The 19,855-nt window shown below is 39.9% G+C and overlaps 1 protein-coding gene and 1 pseudogene across 1 annotated transcript in view; one reads left to right on the top strand and one right to left on the bottom strand.

The window, feature by feature from the left end:
• Positions 1-937: 937 nt before the first annotated feature.
• Positions 938-2,690, bottom strand: LOC118984185 (lysine--tRNA ligase-like; annotated as a pseudogene).
• Positions 2,691-12,933: 10,243 nt separating this feature from the next.
• Positions 12,934-19,855, top strand: part of GUCY2F (guanylate cyclase 2F, retinal) — a 76,562-nt gene continuing 69,640 nt past the window's right edge. Inside the window, 4 exon segments of the mRNA XM_037041947.1 lie at positions 12,934-13,236; positions 13,268-13,333; positions 13,335-13,549; positions 13,551-13,696. Of these exon segments, the coding sequence (XP_036897842.1) occupies positions 12,934-13,236; positions 13,268-13,333; positions 13,335-13,549; positions 13,551-13,696 (730 nt within the window).

The following is a 19,855-nucleotide window of genomic DNA, read 5'->3' as shown; positions in this document are numbered from 1 at the left end:
GGATAGAATCCTTCTGATTCCCAATGCAGTCTTTTTTCCAAACAGCTACCTTTTAGTAGAACAAAAGGTCAGTATTGTATCTCATTTATTCTCTTACATCAAAGCATTAAATTAAATTTACCTCTGTTTTGCAGACAAGGAAACAGAGGGTCAGAGCAAACATGTTGAAGGTTGTACTCGTAAGACCTCCATTCTAAAAGACTAGAACACAATGTAATTTGGTGATCACGATCCCCTTCCAGTTGTGCAACACTGAACCCTGAGTGAGGCATTAAGTGGGCTGTCCCAAGGCTAGTTTTGAATGCTAGCAGCAAATTCCTTCCAGTTGGGTAATAAATCTATATTTGTTCCTCTGAATTTACTCCACCTGTTGCCTCGATTGTCTAATTAATTTTTTCATGGGGAACTTAGAGATTTTTGTTAAACAATAAGTGAGTCATTCAAATTCACTCTTAGTAGCATAAAAGGTATAATAATGTTGGTCTTGGTGACTTTATAGTTCAGAGGCTGCCGGCAGGCTGTCTACTACAGTGCCCAATCAACTGGGGGACAATGCCCCATTCTACCACAGTGCGCCCTCAAGCAAGTTACTTACCTTTTCTGAGCCTCAAGTTTCATCATCTGTATGTACATAGGGTGATAATAATACCTAAAAGGTGTGTGCCTAGTTTTTAAATTTGTTATTTATACTATATTATATTATTTTATTTTATTTTTGGAGATGAATGGTTTATTTGGTAACAAGAAGTAAAAGAGGGACTCTTAATTCCTTTTCTCTCTCTAGTGACTGAACTGTGATAGTCAAATGAATAGCAACATATGAGAATTCCCTTCTAGTCCTTGATCTTTTGCAGAAGTACAAATATGCCTGAGTTATGTGACTTTCAGTTATCATTTTCTGGACAGAAGTGCCAGTTGTTGTGCCTTCCAATGTATCAGCAGTTGCTACATTTTTTCCTTGTCTTCAGGTTTCATGGCAGGAAACAGAAGTACTTCCTTGGTGTTATTGGATTCTGTGAGAAATATGGCGACTTGATCAAGGCCCATGCCCCAACCAGCTGTGGGGCACAGCTTTTATTCCAAGGGCAGTGCAGAAGTTTTTGTCTAAGAGCATAGCTTCATCATCACCAGTGGCCTTGGCCTTGGCTTGTTCTTTGAAAAGCTGCTGCTGTTAATGGGGTCATTCAGCTCAGTATAGCCATTGCATATTTCCTTCTTGACAAAAAGCTGAAAGGCTCAGTCAGATTCTCTTTAGAGCAGTTTCATTTGGCCAAAGGGCTTGTTATCTTCAGGTGATCACAGTTGAACATATGATTGATGCATCACTTCCAGGAACTCCCCAGAAAGCATATCCACAAGCCTAGCTCTGGTCCCAGGCTTGATCAAGCCGCAGGAGGGCATTCAACACCTTTTTCCACACAGGTATCAACAAGAATTTTGTGAGTTTCTTCAGTTTTGAAGTGGTTGGCTTCTGGCAGCTTTATCCTTAGGGATTTCTCAAGCTCTTCTACCATGCTGATTTTCCAGAAGGGTGGGGTAAAGTCGACCTTGTAGGCTTGGCCCTCTGGGCTATCCAGATGGTAGGTGACCTCGTAACTACCTGTAATGTGCTTTACCATCCTTGAAACCATCTTTTCTGTGATTTCCATGAGATTGTGATAGTCTGTGTAGGCCATGTAGAACTCACAAGTGGTGAACTCAGGATTGTGATTTATATCAATTCCTTCATTCTGGAATTGGCATCCAGTTTCATAAACCTAGTCAATGCCACCAACCACCAGCATCTTATGGTAGAGTTCTGGAGCAATTCTCACAAATAAATTCATATCCAGCTCATTGTGGTAAGTGATAAAAGGTGTGGCCATAGCTCCTTAGAGGATGTTCATGGGAGTTTCAATCTTTAGGAATTCCAATTCATTCAAGAAAATTCTTTTATATATGGTGATCTTAGAGCAGATGATAAATTTGTGCCTTACAAAGTCATTCAGGATCAAGTCCAAGTATCTCTGATAATACTGTTTCCTTTTCTTTGAGGCCAAAGCAAAGATGAGGTAACACATGCAAGCAAGCAGACAGCAGTGTGATCTCATAGGGAAAGATGCTCAGTTCCACTCCCTAGTATTCCCAGGATTCTCCTGAATTCAAATTATGTCTCCCTGATGAAGTTTGTTATTGATACAAGCAAATTCTTCTTCTGATTTATAATGCCTGGAATTGGCCATGACTTGCAACTCGACCCCCTCTCCTCGAAGGTCAGAGAAGATGAGTCTTCCCTCAGATGCTCTTTTGGCATGGATCCTACCTGTCATCTTTAAGGTAATGTCATTCAGGTGGTCCCCAGGCTGCAGGTGACTGTATTCTTGGATGAAATTAGTCAGCAAGATGTCTACATGGAACTTGTGTGGGTATGGGTCTTCCCCATTGACCTTTAGTCAGTGGATTGCTTGGCTGAGGATCTTGTTGTGTTGGTTTGGATCCAGGCCCTCCTCCTTGGCACCAACATCATTCTCAGTGGTATGGTCGGTGGCAGCAGCATTGGCTTGACTTAGTTGTGTCTCACTGAGCTCCTTCTGCTTGGCCTCCTTCTCTGCTACTTTCTTTTTAGCTTTCAGGCGTCTCTTTAGTTCATTTTTGCTCAGTTTTCACTGGCCGCCATCCACAATGACTTCAGGCTCCTGCAGCATAGCCATCTCTCAAAAGGCCCAAACTGAATGGAATGAGGATGGTACCACAATTTCCAGGTCATTGTGTGCTTAGGTTTTTTAAATCAAGTTTTTAAAATAACATAATACATGAAAAGTGTTTCACCTAGTCTTTGATACATAACAAGAACTCAGTAATTATCTTAGCCTTTGTTATCTGAATGTTAATGTCTGGCTTAAATGTAGCACTTCAGGGAGAGAACCCATCAAACTAGGTGTGTTTAGGGGAGAAGAGGTGGCAGGTTCCTGTGAATAGAGCTTTATTTTTCATATGTATTTCCTCTCACTGTTTCTCACTCCAAATGGTTGAAAGAGTGAGGTCCTATAAGAACAGAGATATCAAACAGACCAACATCCTTGTTACAATTCAGACCAAATATAAGGGCCCCTTCCATGCTACTCCAGAGAAGGAGTAGCTATTCCTTGAGTGCCTTGGTTCCCAGAATTTGCCATGACACATAAAAGATTGGGATTAGGAGAAGGTGGGAAGGGAAGGATGTGTCTGTTGACTAGAGCTCAGATTGCAGTGCCAGGCTGGGGCTCTATGAAGGCTGAGTTCACAACTTACACCCCATCCATGGTGAATTTTAACCTCGTGCCTTCAACATACCACATGAACAAATCTATTTGGCAGGAGAGACGTTGGACTGGATTACTTTTAAAGGTCTAGGAATAAATTTGAGCTCCTTTGTATGTATGGCAGTTCAGAACCACATTTTCACTCCCGCCTCCAAGCAAAGCTGAAAGTTTTCCCTCTCCATCCTACATACTCCTCAGCCTCTGACTCATGCTGTTTTCCTGAAACATTTCAAGCATGAAACATTTCCTGCCCAACTCTTTTTTGACCCTACTTTTAACCAGCCTTCACCTGTTTATAAATGTGGCATTCTATTGTGGTAGGTATTTAAGTTTCAGGAGGTATGCCCTTGACTGGTCTCTTGAGAAGTCAGGCTTTCTCATAAAATTAATGGTGAGAGTCAAGATAATAACTAACATATTTGGTGTAAGCAGGTTGTTTCTGTCAATAAACGACCAAGCTCAGCTTGACCAGTACACACCAATGCTGATTATCAGCCCTAGAGAGAGCCATGCCATTACTTTTATCTTTGGTCAAAACTGAAAATTTAGTGAGGCCATGGCCAGTGTGGCTCAGTTGGTTGGAGTATCATCCTGTAAACCGAAAGGTCACTGGTTTGATTCCTGGTCAGGGCACATGCCTAGGTTGCAGTTTTTCCCCCAGTTGTATGAACTGCAACCAATCAGTATTTCTCTCTCACATTGATGTTTCCCTGCCCACCCCCTCTCGCTTCCTCTCTTGCCCCATCTCTAAAATCAATAAGCATGTCCTCAGGTGAGGATTAAAAATGATAAAAATTTATTAAGGATTGTTCTCATTACCATCACCCCAAGCAATTAATTTGTCTTATTATGTCATGTGGCTATTCTTGACCTTAGATCAACTTTAATGTTTATTAATTCATTTCACAAACATGTAACTACTCTGTGTTGGGAACTTTGCTAGCCATTAGAGCCGTGAATAGGATATTTAAGAATTTCCAATCCAGTGGGCTGTGTTCTACATAGAGAGTTGCCCTCAGTGTTTCCAGCTCCTTGTGGTTGAAAGTATGAGGTCCTATAAATACAGAGACATCAAGAATATCAGTATTCTTGTCACAATATACAACAGAAATAGGGATAGTGTATAAATCAGAGTGACTCTTCCCTAATGAATATAAGTATGAGGCACAGGTGGAAAAACAATGAATTCAACCTAGGGGTGTTAACTAAGGCTGCACAGAGTAGGGATCACTTCAACTGGCTCTTGGAGGTGAAGTTCATCAGGAGAATTCAGAAGTGGAGTATGGGAGGAGGAGATTCAAGGCAGAATAAATGGCACTTTTCAAGTCCTATGCTTAATAGACTATGTGATATATTTCTGTAGAACTATGAGAAATTTACTGTAGCATCAGGTGAGAATGGTGGGAGGTACAGGTATACAGAAAGGGAAGGGTCAGATGGAGAAAGGCTTTCCCTGCATAATCTTGAAAGAATCCTCTACATTTGCTGACTCTGCTTCACTTATTCCTATTCAGTTTTGACTTATTGTGGCTCTTCAACTTGCATCCTTACTCTCTGAATCCAAATCCAATGGACAGACTCCTTTCTATCTTTACATGGAAACTCAGCAGAGTGTAGGTTGTGATAGACACTTTTCATTCTCCAAGTTTTATCTTCCTCGGATCATAAAATACCACTGTCTCCTGTATTTTGCTGTTTCTCTGGACTTTTCATGTAAAATTTCAGTATGATTTCCTTTCTCTCAGCTTAAAATTTATTTTTAATTGTTTTGAATTTTATTTATTTTTTCCTCTGCCTTTTTTAAAAATTTATTTTTAATTGTTTTTCAAGTACAGTTTTCTGTCTTTTACTCCCATCCCAGCCAACCAACCCAGCCCTCCTAGTCTTTGTCCACCCCCCCCACCGTCCTTTAGTTTTAGTTTTTGCCCATTAGTTTTGACCTTTAGTTTTTGCCCATGTGTCTTTTATACTTGTTCCTGTAAACTCTTCCCCCTTTCCCCTGAAATTCCCACCCCTCTCCCCTCTGGAAACTGTCAGTTTGTTCTGTATTTCAGTGTCTTCAGTTATATTTTGCTTGTTTAATTGTTTTGTTGTTTAGGTTCCCGTTAAAGGTGAGATCATATGGTATTTGTCTTTCACCACGTGGCTTATTTTGATTAGCATAATGCTTTCCAGTTATATCCATGCTGTCTCAAAGGGTAGGAGCTCCTTCTTCCTTTCTGCTGAATAGAATTCCATTGTGTAAATGTACCATTGTTTTTTGATCCATTCATTTACTGATGGGCACTGAGGATGCTTCCAACATTTGGCTATTTTAAATTGTGCTGCTATGAACATTGGGGTGCATAGGTTATCTTAGATTGGTGCTTTAGGGTTCTTAGGATATAATCCTAGCAGTGGAATTGCTGGGTCAGAAGGCAGATTCAGTTTTAGTTTTCTTAGAAAATTCCGTACTGTTTTCCATACTGGTTGTACCAGTCTGCAATCCCACCAAGAGTGCACTACAGTTCCCTCTTCTCTACAACCTCTCCAACACTTGTTGTTTGTTGCTTTGTTTATGATGGCCATTCAGACTGGTGTGAAGTGGCATCTCATTGTGGTTTTAATTTGCATCTCTCTGATAGCTAGTGATATTGAGCATCTTTTCATGTGTCTCTGAATTCTCTGTATGTCCTCCTTGGAGAAGTATCTGTTCAAGTCCTTTGACCATTTTTTAAACTGAGTTGCTTGCCTTTTTAGGGTAGAGTTGTGTAAGTTCTTTATTATTTTGGAGATTAAACCTTTATCTGAGGTATCATTGGCAAATATGTTTTCCCACGCAGTTGGTTCTCTTTTATTTTAATACTGTTTTCTTTAGCTGTGCAGAAACCTTTTATTTTGATGATATCCCAATTGTTTATTGTTCCCTTCATGTCCCTTGCTCTGGGGGACATATAAGTAAAAATGCTGCTGCATGAAATATCTGAGACTTTCCTGCCAATGTTCTCCTCTAGGACTTTAATGGTGTTATAGCTTATATTTAAGTCTTTTATCCACCTTGAATTTATTTTGGTGTATGGTATAAGTTGGTGCTCAAATTTCATTTTTTTCCATGTTGCTGTCCAGTTCTCCGAACAAAATTTGTTGAAGAGGCTACTGTTACTCTGTTTTATATTGCTGTCTCCTTTGTCAAATATGAATTGATCATAGAGACTTGGGTATTATTTCTGGGCTCTCTGTTCTGTTCCATTGGTCTATGTGCCTGTTTTTATGCCAGTACCATCCTGTTTTGATTACAGTGGCCCTGTAATACAGTTTGGCATCAGGTATTGTGATCCCTCCTACTTTGCTCTTCTTTCTGAAAATTGAAGCAGCTATTCAGGGTCATTTATAGTTCCATATACATTTCTGAAGTGTTTGTTCTATGTCTGTGAAATATGCCATTGGTACTTTAATAAGTATTGCTTTGAATCTGTAAATTGCTTTGGGTAGTATGGACATTTTGATGATGTTAATTATTCTGATCCACAAACACCGTATGTTTCCATTTGTTCGTGTCTTCCTTGATTTCTTTCTTCAGTGTTGTGTAGTTTTCTGCGTACAGGTCTTTTACCCCCTTGGTTAGGTTTATTCCCAGATATTTTATTTTTATTTTTGCTATATCAAATAAGATTTTTTTCTTGATTTTTGCTTCTGCTGTTTCATTGTTGGTATACAAAAATGCCTTTGATTTCTGGATATTGACTATTTATCTTGCTGTTTTGCTGAATTCATTTATTAGGTTGAGCAGGTTTTTGGTGGAGTTTATAGGATTTTCTATGTACACTATCATGTCATCTACAAAAAATGACAATTTTGTTTCCTTCTTTCCAATTTGGATGCCTTTTATTTTCTTTTCTTGTCTGATTGCTGTGGCTAGGGCTTCCAATACTATATTGAATAGAAGTGGTGAAAGTGGACAACCTTGTCTTGTTCCTGATATTAGTAGAAAAGATTTTAGTTTTTGCCCATTGAGTATGATGTCGGCTGTAGGTCTCTCAAATATGGCCTTTACTATATTTGGGGAATGCTCCCCCATTCCCACTTTGCTGAGTGTTTTTTTATCATAAATGGGTGTTGTACCTTATCAAATGCTTTTCTGTATCTATTGATATGATCATGTGATTTTTGCCTTTGCTTTAGTTTATATGGTGTATTACATTTATTGATTTGTGAATGTTGAGACATCCTTGCATCCCTGGGATGAATCCCACTTGGTCATGGTGTATGATCTTTTTAATGCATTGTTGGATGTGGTTTGCCAGTATTTTGTTGAGGATTTTAGCACTTATGTTCATCGAAAATATTGGCCTGGAGTTCTCTTTCTTTGTTTTGTCTTTATCTGATTTTGGGATTAGGATGATGTTGGCTTCATAAAAAAACTTTGAGGATCGTCCATCATTTTGAATTTTTTGGAATAGTGTGTGAAGGATAGGGGTAGGCTCTTCCTTAAATGCTTTGTAGAATTCTCCTGTGAAACCATCTGGTCCAGGGCTTTTGTGTGTCAGAAGTTTTTTAATTACTGCTTCAATTTCTTCTGCTGTAATTGGTGTGTTAAGGCTTTCTGCTTCTTCACTGAGTTTTGGTAGATTATATTTTTCTAGAAAGATGTCCATTTTACCTAGGTTTTTAAATTTCTTGGCATACAGTTCTTCATAGTAATTTCTTACAATCCTTTGTATTTCTGTGGTACCTATCAGTTGTAATCTCTCCTCTTTCATTTCTGATTACATTTATTTGGGTCCTCTCTCTTTTTTTCTTGATGAGCCTGCTTAAAGGCTTGTCAATTTTGTTTATCTTTTCAAAGAATCAGTCCTGGATTCATTGATCCTTAGATTTGTGTTTTTTTTTTCTCCAATTTTTTATTTAATTATTTTTCAAGTACAGTTTCCTGTCTATTACTCCCATTCCATCCCACCACCCGTCCTCCCCCCTCCCTTCCATTTCCATCCTTCTCAGTTGTTGTCCATGTATCCTTTATATAGGTTCCTCTAAATCCCTCCCTTATTTCCCCTGAAATTCCCTCCCCTCTCCACTCTGGTCACTGTCAGCCTGTTCTCTATTTCAGTGTCTTTGGTTATATTTTGCTTGCTTGTTTGTTTTGTTGTTTAGCTTCCTGTTAAAGGTGAGATCATATGGTATTTGTCCTTCAACACCTGGCTTATTTCACTCAGCATAATGCTTTCCAGTTCCATCCATGATGCTTTTTATCTCTATGTCATTTAATTCTTCTCTGATCTTGGTTATTTCCTTCCTTCTACTAGCGCTGGGCTGTCTTTGTTGTTGTTCATCGAGTTCTTGTAGGTGTAGATTAGGTTGTTTGTTTGAAATGTTTCTGTCTTTTTTAGGTAGGCTGGTATCACTATTAACTTCCCTCTCAGGACTGCCTTCATTGTGTCCCATGAATTTTGACTTGTCATTTCATTTTCATTTGTTTCCAGAAATGTTTTGATTTCTTCCCTAATTTCATTCGTGACCCATTCATGGTCTAATAGCATGCTATTCAATGTCCATCACTTTGTGTATTTTTGAGATTTTTCCTTCAAGTTGGTTTCTCGTTTCAGTCTATCGTCTTCAGAGAAAATGCTTGATATAATTTCAATTTTCTTGAATTTGTTGAGGCTTGTTTTGTGTCCTATCATGTGACCTATCTTTGAAAATGTTCCATGTGCATTTGAAAAGAATGTGTATTTAGCTTCTTTGGGATGGAAGGCTCTCTATATATGTCAGTTTAGTCCATTTCATCTAGGGCATTGTTCAATGCCACAATATCTTCATTGATATTTTGTTTGGAAAATTTGTTTATTTTTGACAGTGCTGTGTTAAAATCCCCTACTATAATTGTGTTGCTGTCAATATCTTTCTCGAAGTCCTCTAAGATTTTCTGTATATATTTGGGTGCTCCTACATAGAGTGCATATATATTTACAATGTTCATGTGTTCTTGGTGGATTCTTCCCTGGAGTATTATAAAGTGACCTCCTGGGTCTTTCTTAATGGCCCTTTTTTTTTGAAGTTTATTTTGTCCGATATGATTATTGCTACCCTCCCTTTTTTCCTGCTTGTTTGCTTGAAAATTTATCTCCAGCACTTCACTTTCAATCTGTGTTGATCTTTTGTCCTGAGGTGTGTCTCTTGTAGGCAGCATATGTGTGGGTCATGCTTTCTTATCCATTCAGCTATTTTATGTCTTTTGATTGAAGCATTTAATCCATTTATGTTTAAGGTTATTATTGATAGGTACTTATTCATTGTCATTTTTGTACCTGTGGGTCTTTTTCTCTGTCTCTCTCTCTCCTTTCCTTTCTATCCTTAAAGCAGTCACTTTAGCCCTTGCAGAGCTGGTTTGGTGGAGGTGTATTCTTTTTCCCTTGTTTTGCCTTGGAAGCTCCTTATTTGATTTTCTATCTTGATTGAGAGCCTGGCTGGGTAAAGTAGCCTTGGTTGTATTCCTCTGGTTTTCATTACTTGGAATATTTTTTGCCATTCTCTTCTGGCTTAGAGTGTTTCCATTGAGAAATAAGGTGTATACCTTATTGGGGCTCCCTTGTATGTTACTTCCTTTTTCTCCCTTGCTGCCTTTCAGTTTCTCTCTTTGTCTTGGAATTTTGCATTTTAATTATGATGTTTGTTGAAACAGGCCCCTTTGGGTTCCTCTTGATTGGGATTCTTTGTGTTTCCTGGATGTGTGTGACTTTTTCTCTCATCAAATTTGGGCAGTTTGCCATCATTACTTTTTCAAATAAGTTTTCTATCCCTTGCTTCTCTTCTCCTGCTGGTATGCCTATTGTTTGGATATTGTTACGTTTAAATTGTGTTGTATTTCTCAATCCATCTTCATTCTTTCTGAGCCTCTTTTCCTTTTCTCGCTCTTTCTAAGTGTGCTCTTTTTCTCACTCTTTTTCTACTTTGTCTTCCAGCTTGCTGATCTGATCTTCTGCTTCATCAATCCTGCTTTTGATTCCCTCCACTGTGTTCTTCAGTTCAGAAATTGTATTATTCATTTCCTCTTGGTCCTTGTTGTTAGGAGTTTCTATTTCCTTTTTCATGTTGGTATGGTTTGTGGTGAGTTCATTGTAGTTTTCCTGTAGTTTCTGGTAATTTGCTGTCAGCTCATGGAGCTTCCTGATAACCATTGCTTTGAATTCAATATCTGACAGTTGAGTTGACTCTATTTCATGTAGCATTCTTTCTGAAGCTTCCTCCTTTCTTTTCATTTGGTGATTTTTTATTTGTCTTTCCATTGTTTGTGTGACTCTTCTTGTTTGCCTCATCTTTTTAAATTGATCTGCTCTTACTCCCTGCATTTATAGTGTAAACTTCTGTGGTAGAATACCTGTGAGATTCATTGGTGCAGTCTCCTTTGGGTATCCTGGTGTTCACCGATTTCACCTACTGTTTTTTTGTGATCAGTTGTATGGGTAAGGCAGAGTGGTTTAAGACAGGAAGAGAGTATTCTATGCTATTTACTGTAGCATAGTAAGGAAGAGATAGGTGATCCTTTATTTATGTGTAGTGTTAACTGTTATATTCCACCCAACCAATCACTTTTTAGAAAGGATAGAAAGTAAATAAGTCTCTTGTTGTAAACGAATGGATTGTGAGTTGGATATAAAAAGCAGTGAGGTTGTGGGAGGTCAGATATGAGGTAAGGTGAGAATAAAAGGTAGTAAATAGGTGTAGTGTGTGAGAGGATAGAGTTAACCACTACAGTAATATAGTTAAGGAAACTGTGAAGTTGGCTGAGATCTGGGAGGGCTGTTGTGTAGTATTTACGATAGTATGGAACAGCTATTATTTATAATAATATTACAGCAACAAGCATATGATAGAATCTATGAGATCTAGATATCAAGAATAGGGAGTATCCGACCTTTAGTAGTGATGGTACACAGGTGAAGCACAATAAATTACCAATAAACTATGAATGAGAAAACAGGGGAAACCTGTCAAATGATACAATATAACCAGCCAAGCAAAGAAGACTAAACATAAAGAAGAGGAATACAAAAATATTATTTAGCCCTGGCTGGTATAGCTCAGTGGATTGAGCTCTGGCCTGCAAACTGCACGATTATGGTTCGATTCCCAGTCAGGGCACATGCCTGGGTTGCAGGCCAGTTCCCAGCAGGGGACTCATGAGAGGCAACCATACATTGATATTTCTCTCCTTCCCTTCCTCCCTAAAGATAAATAAAAAAATTTAAAATATTATTCAAAAAGATGTCAGAATAATGAAAAATAATAATACAAATATGCCATATCTTGCAGGTTCTCTGTAATAGCAAAGTGAAACTTGTCTCTCTGTCTCAGCTGTTGAGATTCTTCCTCTTGGGGTCCAACTCTGGTATTTTCACAGTTTCTTGTTTTTTTGTGTCATTTGTGGGTATTTCAAAAAAAACAGACTAAGGAAGGTAGAAGAGATAAAATTGGAAAGAAAGGAAGAAGGAATAACATAAGAAAGAAGGAAAGAGAAGCAAAAGGAATTGAGATATAAAAATAATAAAAATTAAAAAAGGAAAATTACTTTAAAAAATCAAACAGAAATAAACACACACACATGCACACACACACACACAATCTCTTGCTGGTTTCAAACTGGCCAAACCGGTCTTGCCTTCTTCCAACCCATTCTCCACAGTGCTACTTGAGTGATTTCTTAAAACCAGAAATGTGATACCATTTCTGTGCTTAAATCCATTGTCTACAGGATTAAATCTAAAAACCAGTGAGTGGTATATATGACTCTTGGTGATCTGGCCCCTACCTTGGCTAATAATATAGACCCAAGCAGAAAAAATGGCTTATAATTCTGAAAATCTAACATATCCTTTAAAAAATCTTGTATATCTTACTTCATGGTGTTCCTTCTATCTAGAAGGCTCTTAGCAACACCCCCTACTCCACCACAACCCCATTGTCCTAGACTTTTCTTTCAGTACTCAACTACAGAGATGTCCCTTCTCCTTCCTCTTCCCCTACCCTGAAATCTGGGTTTGGGTGACCTTCTTTGTCTTCCTCTGTCTGGGCTACTTCAATAATAGCACTTTTTACCCTGCATTGCTATTATCCGTTTACATTTTTGTCTCTCTCCAAGAGGGCAGTATGGTAGAGAAAGGTGGACACATTTAAAACTATAATAATGATAATATCACTAATATAATGCTAACAACATTCCAGCCCTGTTACAGGTGCTTGCTGTATGTTAACCTTTGTAATTCTCACAACACATGGGATGGGCAGTTATTACTGAAGTTAAATCAATAGGACTTGGTGATGTGTTGAATGTGGGGACAGAGAATAAGGAAGAGTCTCAGCTGGCTATCAGGTTTCTGATTAGAGCAATCGAAATGGGTCACCTGTGGATGTAAGTGCAATCTACTAACACTAGGGATACAGAAAGAACAAAAAAAGAAGAGCTTCAGTCAGGGGGAGGGGGAGGAAACTTGTAGTTTGGAGATAGCTATTCCTTTGCCATTCTTTCATAACCAATATTTCCAGAAGGTTCAGGAATAATGTGAGTAACGCATCTTTCTCTCTAATTGACAGGCATTTGGAAACACCACTGTTTATCTCAGGAAAGCACACTAAGCTCCCAGTATCTCTTTGTTAGCTTGCTGTAAACAAGAGGGCTATGATCTCAAGACCCTGGCCTTTCTCTCAACTTACACTCTGGTTTAAGACTACCAGAAGACAGTGAGAACACTATGACCTTACATCATTCAAGTTCCTGTGGTATTTATACCTCCTGGCCCTCACAACCCTCCCACAGCAAGTATGGGCACTCTTCTACAAGATAGGTGTAGTGGGCCCTTGAGCTTGTGATCAGTTGTTCTCAAAGTCCCTGCCTGAGGTTGCTGCTTGATTAGCCACTGAACGGATCAACAGAGAACCATCGTTTGACCTGAGTTACTCTTTTGAATTTGTGATTCTCAACTTGAACAATAAAAATAAAAATAAATTTAAAAAAAGACTGCCAGACTTCCAGGGCCCTCTCCAGTTTCATTTCTCACCACCAGATGGCCTCAGGATATATTTATTAGTCCTGCCAACCCTGGCTACTCAGAGGTAGCTGTGCTCCTCAGAAACATCTGGGACAAAGGGATTTTCTCTTGGGCTTGTGTTAATTATGAATTAGACAGTAAAAATAGCTACCCAACCTTTTCTCAGACACTCCCATCTCCCATCCGGGTGCTGTTAACTGTGATGGAATATTTCCCGCAGGCTCATGCTGGAGTAACTTCCTCAGATGGACATTTGAGTGCATACAGCTAATCAAGTTGCAAATTCTCTTCGGAGCCATCCCTTACCTGTAGGGGTCGTCCTGACCACAGGACAAGACAGCCAAAGCATTCAGAAAGCTCTCAATCAGATTTGCCTGGCGGAGGGAATTCACAGTGAATGCTGTCTCCTGGCTGAGGTTTAAAAACATGGCTCAGGATATTACAATCTCCGAAACATTTCTTACCCTCACGCCCTAGGGTAGCACATCACTCCCCAGTTCTTCATGGGTTCCCTTTTCTACTTGCACATAGGCCCCAAGAGTGTTTTTTTTCAACAGAGCCTATTTTATTAACCGAATAAAGGTACAAAGAACTCTGAAGTTAAAAATGCTCATGAATGTCAGTGCCTGCTCTCACCACCTGTGTGAGGAAGAAGAGCATCAAGAGCAACTGTATCCACATACCCTCTATGCACTTAGGACCTGGCAGTTTCAGATGAGCCAAAGAGGGGTGTTCTTTTTTTATATGCCTAGTATATTTATGCTATTTATCTTCAATTTTGTTTTTTTCAGATCTACACATTTTATTATTTTATTTTTTTGATTTAATCTTGACTGTATTTTTCCCATTTCCATATATTCCCTTTATACTCCATACCCCCACCATTCACTACACTATTGTCCATGCCCATGAGTCCTTTCTCCCTTTTGCTCAATCCCTCCACCTCTCCCTGCCACTAGCTGTCATCCTGCTCTTCATCTATGAGTCTGTTCCCATTTTCCTTGTTAGTTCAGTTTGCTCATTAGATTCCACATATGAGTGAAATCAAATGGTATTGGTCATTGTCTGTCTGGTTTATTTCACTTAGCATAATGTTCTCCAGGTCCATCCATATTTTCACAAAGGGAGAAACTTTCTTCTTATTTATGGCTGAGTAATATTCTGTTGTGTAAATGTTCAATAGTTGTTTTATCCACTCGTCTACTGATGTACACTTGGGCTGCTTCCAGACCTTGGCAATTGTAAATAATGCTACAATGAATATAAGGGTGCTTATGTTCTTTCAAATAAGTGTTTTGTGTTCCTTCAGATATATTTCCAGAAGTGGGATCACTGGTTCAAAAGGCATATCCATTTTTACTTTTTTGAGGTATCTCCATACTGCTTTCCATAGTGTCTGCACTAGTCTGCATTCCCACCAAGAGTGCAAAAGTGTTCCCCTTTCTCCACATCCTCCCCAGCACTTGTTCATTGTTGATTTATTGATAGCCATTCTGACAGGTGTGAGAAGATATCTCACTGTGGCTTTTTTATATTTTATTTATTTTTAGAGAGGGGAAAGGAGGAAGAAAGAGCAGAGAAATATCAATGTGTGGTTGTCTCTCATGCACCCCCTTCTGGGGACCTGGCCCACAATCCAGGCATGTGCCCTGACTGGGAATCAACCCAGCAACCCTTTGGTTTGCAGGCCAGCAGTAAGTCCAATGAGCCACACCTGCCAGGGCTGGACTAGATTTTAAGAAGTTGGATCTTCAGTTGTACATAAACTATTTAAGCTTGCCATGATTTGTTATTGGAAGCAGAAACATGGAATAGAGAGTTGTGTGTGTGTGTGTGTGTGTGCATGCATGCATGCACGCATATGTGTAAAATGGCACAAAGCTGGTGCTTTCATTTACTCAATCCACTGAGCCACTCTAGCCAGGGCTCACTGTGTGTGTTTTTTTTTCTCAGTCAAACTTTACTAGTTTTTTAAAAACTTTATTTATTTATTTTTAAAGATTTTATTTATTTATCTTTAGAGAGGAAGGGAAGGAGAGAAGGAGAGAAATATCAATGTATGGTTGCCTCTCATGAGTCCCCTGCTGGGAACTGGCCTGCAACCCAGGCATGTGCCCTGACTGGAAATCGAACCACGATCGTGTGGTTCTCAGGCCCGCTCTCAATCCACTGAGCTACACCGGCCAGGTTAAACTTAATTTTTATAAATTTTATTTTAATTGTTCAAGTACAGTTTTCTGTCTTTTACCTCATCCCAGCCCACCCACCCAGCCCTCCCCGCCTGCCTCCCATTTCCACCCCCCACTAGTTTTTGTCCATGTGTCCTTTATACTTGTTCCTGTAGACCTTTCCCCCCTGAAATTCCCTCCCTTCTCCCCTCTGGTTACTGTCAGCCTGTTCTCTATTTCAGTGCTTTTGGTTATATTTTGCTTGCTTGTTTGCTTTATTATTTAGGTTCCTGTTAAAAGTGAGATCATATGGTCATTGTATCTTTAATTTGCATTTCTCTTATGATTAGTGATGTTGAGCACCTTTTCATATGTCTATTGACCATCTGTATGTCCTCTTTGTTTTTTTAAATATATTTTATTGATTATACCATTACAGTTGTTCTATTCCCCCCCTTCATTCCCCTCCACCCGCACACTCCCTCCCCCACCATTCTCCCCCCCTTAGTTTATAGCCACGTGTCTCAAGTTCTTTAGATTCTATACTTCCCCCACTATTCTTGCCCTCCCCCTATCTATTTTCTACCTACCATCTATGCTATTTTATGTACCTTCTCCCCCCTTCTCCTCCTCCCACTCCCCTGTTGCTAACCCTCCATGTGTTCTTCATTTCTATGGTTTCACTCCTGATCTAGCTGTCCTCTTGGTTTGCTTTTGTTTTAGGTGTGGTTGTTAATAACTGTGAGTTTGCTGTCCTTTCACTGTTCATATTGTTCATCTTCTTTTTCTTAGATAAGTGCCTTTAGCATTTCATATAATAAGGGCTTGGTGATGATGAACTCCTTGAACTTGACCTTATCTGAGAAGCACTTTATCTGTCCTTCCATTCTAAATGAAAGTTTTGCTGGATAAAGCAATCTTGGCTGTAGGTCTTTGGATTTCATGACTTGGAATACTTCTTTCCAGCCCCTTCTTGCCTGGAAGGTCTCTTTGGAGAAATCTGCTGACAGTCTGATGGGGACTCCTTTGTAGGTGACTGTCCCCTTATCTCTTGCTGCTTCTAGGATTCTCTCCTTCATTTTAATCTTGGCTAATGTAATTGGTGTGATGTGCCTTGGTGTGCTCCTCCTTGGGTCTACCTTCTTTGAGACTCTCTGAGCTTCCTGGACTTTCTGGAAGGGTATTTCCTTTGCCAGATTGGGGAAGTTCTCCTTTATTATTTGTTCAAATAAGTTTTCCACTCGTGGCTGTTTCTTTCCCCCTTCTGGTACCCCTATAATTTGGATGTTGGAACGTTTAAAGATGTCCTGGAGGTTCCTAAGCCTCTCCTCATTTTTTTGAATTCTCATTTCTTCATTCTTTTCTGGTTGGATGTTTTATTCTTCCTTCTGGTCCATTCCATTGATCTGAGTTCCAGTTTCCTTTCCATCGCTATTGGTTTCCTGGACATCTCCCTTCATTTCACTTAGTGTAGCCTTCATTTTTTTATATAATTTGCAACTAAAATCAACCAGTTCTGTGAGCATCCTGATAAACAGTGTCTTGAATTGTGCTTCTGAGAGGCTGGCAATTTCTCGGTCACTTAGAGTTATTGGCTCTGGGACTTTGAGTTCTTCTTGCGCCATCTTTTGGGCTGTTCATGCCTGTTATGTAGCAGGATTGGAGCCCTAGGTATTCACCAGAGCAAGGCAACTAAGTCGCTGGGTTGTGACACTGTATGTGGAGGCGGGGTCAACGAGGAGCAATGGTGTCCATCTGCCATCTCCTGCCGCGGCCCCCCCAGGTGCGGCAGCTGCCATGGTCACCTGGGCCCGCGTGTTTCGTCCCACTGCACGCAAGTGCGCCACCGCCGTCAGCCCTCGCCCGCTGGGGCCTGCGTGATCCATCTCACTCTGCGCAAATATGCGATCACGGTCAGTCTGCCCCACACCCTGACTGTGTCCAGGCCACTTGCACACCTAGGTCTGAGGATCTTTCCTGCCCAACCCTGCTCCACTGCTGGCTCCGCCCCTCTTACCGTCCGGGGTGAAAGGTTAGTGTTTGTTGGACTTCCGTATAATTCAATTTTTCTGTTCTTTGGCTGTGTCTTTGTTCTCCAAACCTTTGTTGTATTCAAACTTGGTTGTGGGAGAAGGCATAGTGTTTCCACCTATGCCTCCATCTTGGTGGAAGTTTGTATGTCCTCTTTGAAGAAGTGCCTATTTAGGTCCTTTGCCCATTTTCAACTGGGTTTTTATTTTTTGATGTTGAGTTTTGTAAGTTCTTTATAAATTTTGAATATTAACCTCTTATCAGATGTACTGGTAAATATGTTTTCCCATTCTGTGGGTTGTCTTTTTATTTTGTTGATGATTTCCTTTTCTATGCAAAAACTTTTTTTTAGTCCCATTTGCTTATTTTTCCTTTTGTTTCCCTTGCCTGGGGAGACATATACAGTAAAAAATTTCTGCCGGCAATGTCTGGGATTTTGCTGCCTGTGTTTTCTTCTAGGATTTTTATGGTTTTGAGTTTAACATTTAAGTCTTTGATCCATTTTGAATTTATCTTCGTGTTGGTGTAAGAAGGTGGTCTAGTTTCATTTTTCTGCATGTATCTGTCCAATTTTCCCAATATCACTTATTGAATAGACTATCTTTAGCCCATTATATATATGTAATGATATATATAAGATGGCCAAGAAACCTAAAATACAAACAAGCAGCCTAAATGGCCAAGCAGCCATTTAGGCTGCTTGTTTGTATTTTCCACCTTAGTTGTTAAACTTATCAGTGATATAGCCTCAAGCTGTAATCAGCAGTCAGGCTTCAGCACTACAGGGTGGGGCAGAGTAATTCCTTTGGGCAGAGCTGTTGCTTCCCCTGAGGCTGATGCCACTAGGAGGGGAGTGTTCTGCCTGAGAAAAATGGCTCCTGCAGTATGGAGAATAACTCAATACAGAGATCCTGGCAGCTGTTTCTTCAATTCTTTCCATAGAGCCATCAACCCTAGACTCCCCTCAGGCATCTCTAGTCCGCCCTGCCCTCCCTCTGCCAGAGCCCAGAGTAAGTGGCTGCCAATGAAATTTTGTGCATTGACCCTTTAAGAGGTTCTTTGCACCTCTGCATCTCTCTCCCTGGCAGACAGAAACCCTGCTGCTTTTCACAGCTGGATATTATCTGAGTTCCTGTCTGCAGCTCTTGTGATGTAGGCTGGGGAGCGCAGCTTGGCATTTAGACCCCACATTTCTCAGGCAGAATCCCTCACCAGGTGAAATTTCCCTCTGGAACTTCAGCTGCCTCCCACAGGAGCCCTATCAGCCTGCTTGTGCTTCCTTCGTACTCTCTACCAGTCTCTTGGGGTGTAGTGGTTTCTCCTGTCTATCCATAGCTATAAGGCCTTTCTCTGGCTAGTGTTCAGTTGGTTAATCAAGATGATTTATATACAATATAGTTGTAATTCCAGATTGGTCCTTGGAGGAGGTTAGTGTAGCTTCCGCTTACACCTCTGCCACCTTGGATCTCTTATTGGGGTATTCTCATCAATATATTTTGTCTGTTGTTGTCTCTTGAGATTTTTCCTCTCATACCCTTCTTGGTACTTTCCCTCATAAATGCCCAAGGCCTTTGTTTCATCACATCTTACTTTGAATCCGTCTTCTCTAGACTCCAAAACGCATGCCCTCCTTCTTTCCTCCACACCGAACCAGGGCTTCTTTCTCTGCAGCACACAAGTAACAGCATGTTTGGCTGAAAAATGAAAGCATATTCAAATAAGACTGCCTAAATTTTGATCTTTCCCCTTTCAAGAGAAGTTTTATGTTCAAAGATGATTTTATTTTTTGAAAAGGCAATGGATAAATTGTGAAATACTTTGGACTGACCTACTGAAGCTACTCAGGAAATGTTGGGTATATTTTGGAAAAGAAGGTCCTTCCTTAACCTTTTAAATAAAGTATTTTACTTACCTTATTGCAAACCCGGTGACACTTGGTTTTTTTTTTATATATATTCTATTTTTTTAAATCTCCACTTTACCTTATTCTGGAAAGTGGCAGTAATTTGTGAGAACACTTCTCATTTCCTCATTGTAACCACTGTGCAACTTTAGGACAGATAGCTCAGACACTACTTTGTCAAACTGATTACTTCTAGGATTAGTCCTAGTCGCAGTCATTTCTTAACATAATAATGGGCATGTTAGAGAACGGCTCAGCTTAAGGCCTGGCCAATACCCAGAATACTCAATACTCAGTGAAAAACTGAGCCAGGAGCCAATGAATATGGATCAAGCCAACAGAGCAGTGAGGAAAGTTACAACACACCAGGCACAGCACAAACCAGATCAAATCTCTAGATGAGTTTTTAACCCCTCTCAACTGGTAAGACAGACTGCTAAAGTATTCCTA

Source organism: Sturnira hondurensis, unplaced genomic scaffold (genome assembly GCF_014824575.4).
Source record: "Sturnira hondurensis isolate 20B ecotype Veracruz unplaced genomic scaffold, ASM1482457v3 Scaffold0003420, whole genome shotgun sequence".
In the NCBI taxonomy this organism is placed as follows: domain Eukaryota; kingdom Metazoa; phylum Chordata; class Mammalia; order Chiroptera; family Phyllostomidae; genus Sturnira; species Sturnira hondurensis.
The sequence above is the reverse complement of the archived record's forward strand: the minus strand, read 5'-3'. Positions and strand labels throughout refer to the sequence as shown.